The sequence below is a fragment of the Palaemon carinicauda genome, chromosome 9 (assembly GCF_036898095.1).
Source record: "Palaemon carinicauda isolate YSFRI2023 chromosome 9, ASM3689809v2, whole genome shotgun sequence".
Taxonomy (NCBI): domain Eukaryota; kingdom Metazoa; phylum Arthropoda; class Malacostraca; order Decapoda; family Palaemonidae; genus Palaemon; species Palaemon carinicauda.
The window spans coordinates 147519541-147527040 of NC_090733.1; the positions used below are offsets into that span (position 1 = coordinate 147519541).

The 7500-nt window shown below is 38.0% G+C and overlaps 2 protein-coding genes and 1 pseudogene across 2 annotated transcripts in view; 2 read left to right on the top strand and 1 right to left on the bottom strand.

Annotated features, from left to right (window-relative positions):
- LOC137647338 (nicotinamide N-methyltransferase-like) overlaps nucleotides 1–2407 on the top strand; it is a 4921-nt gene extending 2514 nt beyond the window's left edge. Inside the window, exons 3-6 of the mRNA XM_068380738.1 lie at nucleotides 685–771; nucleotides 891–995; nucleotides 1735–1855; nucleotides 2201–2407. Coding sequence (XP_068236839.1) covers nucleotides 685–771; nucleotides 891–995; nucleotides 1735–1855; nucleotides 2201–2407 — 520 coding nt within the window. The remainder of the gene's footprint in view (nucleotides 1–684; nucleotides 772–890; nucleotides 996–1734; nucleotides 1856–2200) is intronic.
- The window catches only part of LOC137647250 (homeobox protein 3-like), a 270280-nt gene that overhangs the window by 230150 nt on the left and 32630 nt on the right, over nucleotides 1–7500 (top strand). The gene's annotated exons all lie outside the window — the stretch shown is intronic.
- The window catches only part of LOC137647339 (uncharacterized), an 11358-nt pseudogene continuing 7023 nt past the window's right edge, over nucleotides 3166–7500 (bottom strand).

A 7500-nucleotide genomic window follows, 5' to 3' on the forward strand; every position in this document is an offset into this window, starting at 1 on the left:
CACGTTTCTTTCCTTTTGCCTACACATACACCGAATAGTCTGGCCTATTCTTTAAAGATTCTCCTGTCCTCATACAGCTGACAAACATTTCTTCTTCACCCAAGGTGTTAACTACTGCACTGCAATTGCTCAGTAGCTACTTTCCTCTTGGTAAAGGTAGTAGAGACTCTTTATCTAGGGTAAGCACCTCTTCTGGGAGGACACTCCAAAATCAAACCATTGTTCTCTAGTCTTGGGTAGTGCTACAGCCTCTGTACCATGGTCTTCCAATGTCTTGGGTTACAGTTCTCTTGCTTTAGGGTATACTCAGGCACACTATTCTATCTCAATATAGGAATTATTTATTTTAGTGTTGTTACTGTTCTTAAAATATTTTATTTTTTCCTTGTTCCCTTTCCTCACTCGGCTATTTTTCCTGTTGGGGCACCTGGGCTTATAACATTCTGCTTTTCCACTAGGGTTGCAGCTTAGCAATTAATAATAATAATAATAATAATAATAATAATAATAATAATAATATTTTTTTTCCGGAACATTCAAAAGTTAGTCTCGTTTTCATCATTTTAATTTCCAGTGTTCCTATCTTATCGCAATTTGTTCATGAACATTTAAAACAGTTTCGTTTCTATTTTTTTGACTCCCAGTAATCATAAGTTCTTATCTCACCTGTCATGAAATCCTCAGGAAAGCATTAGAATCTTGGATGAGTTCCGAGGAAGACGCCATAGATTGGAGCCAGTTCTTCACCCACATCGCTTCTTTGGACGACGAGTAAGTGATCGGATATAACATTTAGTTCCTTACTTATTTCATCTATGGCACCCTGACATGTGAAGCGTCACAATAGAGTACTCTATTAATCCTGGTGTTAACATAGCTTCCTTTTCCAGAACGAGAACTGGAGACGAGTATGCCACGAAGCTTCAAGACGCCTTCCAGCTGGTAGTACCTTGTGACGGTGGACTGCCAAATCCTCTTCATCCAGTTTGCCAAACGTAAGCACCTCGTTTAATGTTAACTATCGGTTTCTGTAAAAGCTACTTAAGTTCGTACTCTCTCTCTCTCTATCTATCTCTCTCTCTCTCTCCGTGATATCACTAATAGGAGCAACCTTTACGATGAGAAAACTAAAAAAAAACAACGCAATCAGCAAGATTATACCATATGTATGTGGATTTTGAAGACAGTCGACTCTCTCTCTCTCTCTCTCTCTCTCTCTCTCTCTCTCTCTCAGGGTAAGTAATTAGAGCCGGTATTCGTTGTCTTAGATGAATCTAGCCAACAAGGGCTCATACTCTTAAACAGGTGAATTATTATAATTACCAAAGGTTACCTTAGAAAACAACATAGATGTAAGAATTACTACTGCATTGACTAGCTTTAAATACAAAGCAGTGGCCTCCCCAGTAAACAGCTTATCGTGATCTATAGTCAATTTCTTTTAGCGATGCAGATTTACAGACTCGCAGCGGTGCCCTTTTAGCTCGGAAAAGTTTCCTGATCGCTGATTGGTTGGACGAGATAATTCTAACCAATCAGCGACCAGGAAACTTTTCCGAGCTAAAAGGGCACCGCTGCGAGTCGGTGCAAATCTGCCTCGATAAAAGAAATGGACTATAGTCATTTAAAATACAAGTGTGTGAAAATAAGAGAGACGGTCCTGTAGAACACATATTGCGAATGTGGGGCTAGGTGGAGTAACAGCAAAAGAATAAACAGTATATTGCTTTGCAGGTATGACGTAGTGATGAGTACCCTCTGTCTGGAATTCGCAACCACATCTTTGGACGACTATAGATCCATGCTGGCTAACGTCACGAGTCTGATTAAACCAGGAGGCGTGCTGATGATGGCAGTAAGGAATAGTACTTTGTTCCAGTTGTCAATCATTTTTCAGTAGTATTAATTTTTGAAGGTAATTACGTTTACTTACTGAAAGATATAGTTTAAATTTGTCGAAGTTCTTGAATTATCTTATTCTTATTGTTTATTACTTCTCTCGTAGTTTATTTCCTTATTTCCTGCTTTTCCAACTAGGGTTGTAGCTTAGCTAGTTATACTACTACCACTACAGCTATTACTATTACTACTACTACTACTACTACTAATATTAATAATAATAATAATAACATGTTATCTTTTATCTATGATAACCTCCAAGGATAATTAGTTTCCCATTGCTACTTCCAACTACTTGCAGGGAGCACTTGGAAACACATCATACCAAGTGGGGCAGTGCACATACCCTTCAGTGACCCTGACGAAGGAAGACATCACTGATGTCTTTACCTCTTTGGAGACCTTACAGCTGGTCGCCCTAAGGACACTAGATCGACAGACGTCCTTGGAGAAGCCAGCAAATCATAAGGGAATATTTTTCTTGATGGCGCAGAAGACAAAAAAATAGGATATAAGCGTCTTTATTAGTTTCTTATCCTTTGAGTTTAACAAAACTCTTTTTACTTATTATGATTGTATGTTAAAATATCCATAATACATGTTATTGAAGAGCTTATCAAAGGCATTTATTTTACTAATCTACTATGAATATTATAAGACAGACATACTACGAACCATGGTCTTTGCAAAGCCTTAGTATAATCTTGGCCAATAAGATAACATGCAGACACAATTAATCAAATATCATGAATGTAAGGAACATTAATTAGGTGTGATTGTTATATCCTTATTAAAATTTGACTAACTTACTTCTTACCTGGATCAATAAACATTTTTTATCCTGGAAAACCTTCTTCATTATCCACTCTTGGTTATCATCAGGCTGTTAACTGAAATTGTAAATATCTGGAAAGTTGATATACTGTATAATACAGGCCAAGATGTTTGAGATTACAGTATACTCCTTTCTCTGGACTGAGGACAATGTATTTCTTTTTTCCCAAGTAGGTTTTAATTAGGGTTGTGGGTTAGCTTCTTGGATGAGTTCCCTTCTTTGAGGATTCTGTTAAACACAATTGGTTCATCTTGTTTTTTATTTGTTCAGTTCGATTCTGTTTTGTGCTACTCGATATTGTAAAGACATTTAGCTCTAGTCTCCTTATGTCTTCTTTTCTATTGTATTTTGCCCTTTTACAAGAAAACTTCCGCTTTTTATGAATAATAATATAGTAGAGGGATAAATGAATTCTTTCCTTCAATACGAGATTATATTTGTACAAAAATAAATACGATTGCCAGGACCAGCCTGGCCTAGCTTATACATTCCATAACAAAAGTGTTGTGATTATTTACAAGTATTTAACATCATATGAGAGGGAGACTTCCATGCATCTTATCTGTCAGTCATCTGCACAGGAAAGCCTTGTGATTGGGTGAACAGTCTAGACCAGCCACAAGAGAGCCCTGTGATTTTCTGAGCAGTCCAGACCAGCCACAGGAGAGTCCTGTGATTGGTTGAACAGTTTAGACCAGCCACGGGAGAACCCTGTGATTGGTTGAACGCTCTGGAACAGCCACAGGAGAGTCCTGTGTTTGGCTAAACAGTCTAGACCAGATACAGGAGTGCCCCGTGATTGGCTGAGCCGTCTAGACCAGGTAAAGGAGCGCCCTGTGATTGGCTGAGCAATATAGACCAGCTAGATAACAAAACAGCGCTGAACAAATAACAAAGAGACATATTAGGATCACCTGACTTATTCTACAAACATAACGTTTACAACACCATTTGTTTTAGTTCCATGCAAAACAGCTTTCATATCTTTGGGTAACTTTTCAATTCACAAAGAATAATCCTGACTATAGTTTTAAAAACATGTGACACTAACTTGACGTGGAGAGAAAGTAACATATCATGCAGGTAATCATGGTTCTAGCTAAGATCAAAATTTCTATCAAGTCTATATACTTTCACAGTAATTTCTTAAAAGAAGAAATCACTATAAGAGTATCTGTGCATTTCACATATATTTAGTGGTATCAGAATTCTTGAATAACTTGTTAAAATTAAATCAAAATCCCCAATAAATTTCTAAATCAAATTAATTCCATACTTAAGAAAACAATCTTTGTACAGCATGTCAATTTACGATATTTATTAGCCCAAGTTAATGGCGTTATCATTCCCAAACGAACTGCAAAGGGACTTTGTACAGTTAAACGCACAACACAACAGCATGCCTATGTACATCAAGGCAATCTGCGTAAAACCAAAAGATCGCTAGTAACAAAAGCAAAAATCAACATACCATGCCTATGTACAGTGGGGGGCTAGGTCTAGTGCTAGGAGTGCTTTTACAGTCCAACAAGAAGCTAGAAGCCATGCAATGAGGAAGAATCGTCATGTAACTTACGTTTGGTGTAAAGTAGTCGAAGTAAATTGTCCTGTGCAGGTCTTGTGAATAATAGATGATTTTTAATTCTTTGTGAGCTATTCAAGTGCAGTGTGTGTGTGTGGATAAGATAAACCTTACGCACTGTTCGTGCTTTAGCTAATTGTGGTGTTAGGTATAATGTTGGATGATAACTCAACTTCCCAGCTAGTGTAATGTGTCTAGTTACCCATTTTTTCTGATTTTACTACTACTTTAATTATTACTAATCTAAGACTTTGTTTTCATTGTGCTAAATTAAATTATAGAAGATTACGGTTGGAATATATTAATTTTATGCTGTGTTAAGTAATGTAGAGGTTTCTGTGTTTGTATTTGGTTTAAATTTTGTCTATTGTTATCATTGAGGTTTTATCAAAATTGGGAAAACTTGTGTTTTTAAAAAGAAATGTTTGTTGTATTTGTTACTCAGAAATGGTTTTGTAGCAGTTATATCTGTATTAGCTTATTAATGTCAAAATCTTGCAAAATATTAATCCTATATTTATCTATCAAAATGTTTCCAAAGCAATCATTAAATGAGCTAACACATATTAAATCCTTAGCTGCCTAAGAACAGAAGTTATCATCCATCATATATGTGGTGAAGAGTCACATCACAAAGTGATAGCGAAGGGACTATCAGCCAATTAAACTAAGTTCTAGTCCATGTCTTGGAAGCTCTACGTGTCTTCATAAATCCTTAACTACTAGAAATGCTTATATATACAGTAGCATTAGTTGTACGAAGTGGATAAATGTAGGTGAGTGACACAGGAGTCTGGGCCCTAGCCCAAGGCGTCCTCCTTTCGGACGCTACCATCACCGCAAAAGCTTCCAGATCCTTCCCCAACTCTTCTCTCGTTGCTGGATGGTGGGAATCCCTTCACCGGGGATTCATGTACCTCTACTCTCACTGTTGATGCTGAAATGATCAAGATACTGTATTAGTTGATTCCACATACAACGTCCATCACACTGATTGAACCCTTCGGTTTGTGAAACTTGGACCCAGTTAGAGAGGGGGTTAACCTGTTCATTGCTACTATTTTGACTATAATCTTGATTACCTTTATGTTCATAGTTAGGGCTATTGTTTGGACTATGATAACTGTTATCCTGTGCTTGGTCAATGTTAGTGAATGAAGGTTGGTTATCATTATGATGGTGAAGCATGGGATTATTACTGTGAGAATTATGGTTTACTGGTTTGTTACTCTGTGACTGATAGTTAATGATTGGTTGGTTATTATTAAACTGTAGTGTATCATAAGTATTAGAGTGAGAATTAGTAATTGGTGGACGTTTATATACATTGGGTCTATTGGTGCTATAAACAGGTCTGGAATGGTGTGACTGCTGATGTGTGCCTGGTTGGGTGTTAGAATTATAAAAGCTATTTACATTGATATCTGGTCGTCTGTTTCCATTAGCTCCAAAATCATCCCTTATAGAAGTGATAGTTCCTTTGTTATGGGTATTACTCTCACTAGTACTATGAGTCTCCTGACTAAAGCTAGTTTCAGTTTGACCCTTGTCAAAACCATGACTAAACCCTTGCATGAACCCTTCTTTGAAACCTAAAGGATAAGATTCAGCATGTTTCCTTTTATTCCCACTATCTCTATTACCCTGGGCATCATACATGTGACTAAGAAACACAGAGCTTAGAACATCTGTATTATCAGTATCAAACTTAGCCTTGGACCAATGGTTATTAGGGCCACTCTGATGATGAGACAAATCTGGGTTCCCCAGACTGATATCATCATAATAACCAGGGTGATCAATAATTCCAAATCGTGGCCTATTCACAGATGATGAGATGTCAAAGTCTCTGAATCCAGGAATCGCGAATCTATCCCCAGATATACGAGTCTCGGGGCTTTTTGGCACTGGGCTATCTGATAATTCATCTTCCTGATAAAACGGTCTGAGCATTATCAGGGGGACTAGTTTCCGGCAACTTTACAGACTCAAAAAATTGGCCATGGGGGTTAATTTCTGCTTTGTCATCATTGAATACTTATCCATCAGAATGCAAACCATGAACTGAAAGGTGGCCAATCATTTTCAGTCATGTGGTCATCCATAGAACTTCCAGTTTCCACATAAACATCACTAATTTCTGGAGAATATTCAGTTGGGCCCTGAGTTACCTCAACGTCAGAGTCGGGTGATACATAATGTGTATTTCTTCATCTGGCATGTGAACTGTTGTTTCGGTATAAGATATACTGTATTGGTTTTTATGATCACCTTCATCAGGCGAGGCCCCTTTCTGTTTATATCAAATATATTTACTGTAACCTGCACAGCGGACGAAACTGTCACACCGGATTGCTTAGTCCCAGAGTCAGGAATTTCTCGTACAATTTCTAAGGCCCTGCGCTTGATGCGCCTTTGTCCATGACTTACCTGCCCAGCACGGTTGTTGCGGTTGAAATTCCGCCTCCTAAGTCTTGGCACCAGGTTAGTAATGCCACTCATAACACCGTCAACAAACTGTCTGAAGAGAGACGTGGGCGCTGACGGAGAGCCACTGGAGGTCGCACCCGCTGGATCGTTGGGAGCAATAGCATTATCGTCCTGCTGGCGTGCTGGACCGTTGATCTGGGTCTGCTGACGGGGCACAATTGGTCTCTCACGAGCTACGGTGCCTGGTCCATTAAAAGTTCTGTTGAGAGAATTATAAATTAGACTGCCTTTATGGAAAGTGAATTTTCCGTATTCCCTCTACGATCAATGAATATTTATAAAATTTCAAATATGAAATATCTGAGAACTCGTTGCAATTTTATCATTTGGTACTTATATAGATTACACATAAGAAAATAAAAATAAGAAAATGAAATAAAATCTTTTAAAAATGATTATATAAACTCCTTACAACACTTACAAGAAGATAGTTCTTATAGAATCCCGCTTACCTCATAAATCCATGACCAATTCTTGATGCCACGTCGCCATGTCATCAACGAGATTATTGAACATTTGCGTGAGCCTGGACCTCGGCCGTGTGGTCTGGGCATGGCTGCTGCCAATCAAGAACGCTGTCAAAGTGACGATCAAAGCAGACGCTGTATTGGGGAGAAAGAGAAAAGTTTTTATTTTCAGAAAAGGAGTTTCATCTTTTATTGACAAAACATTGGCTTTATATCTCAGTTGAATA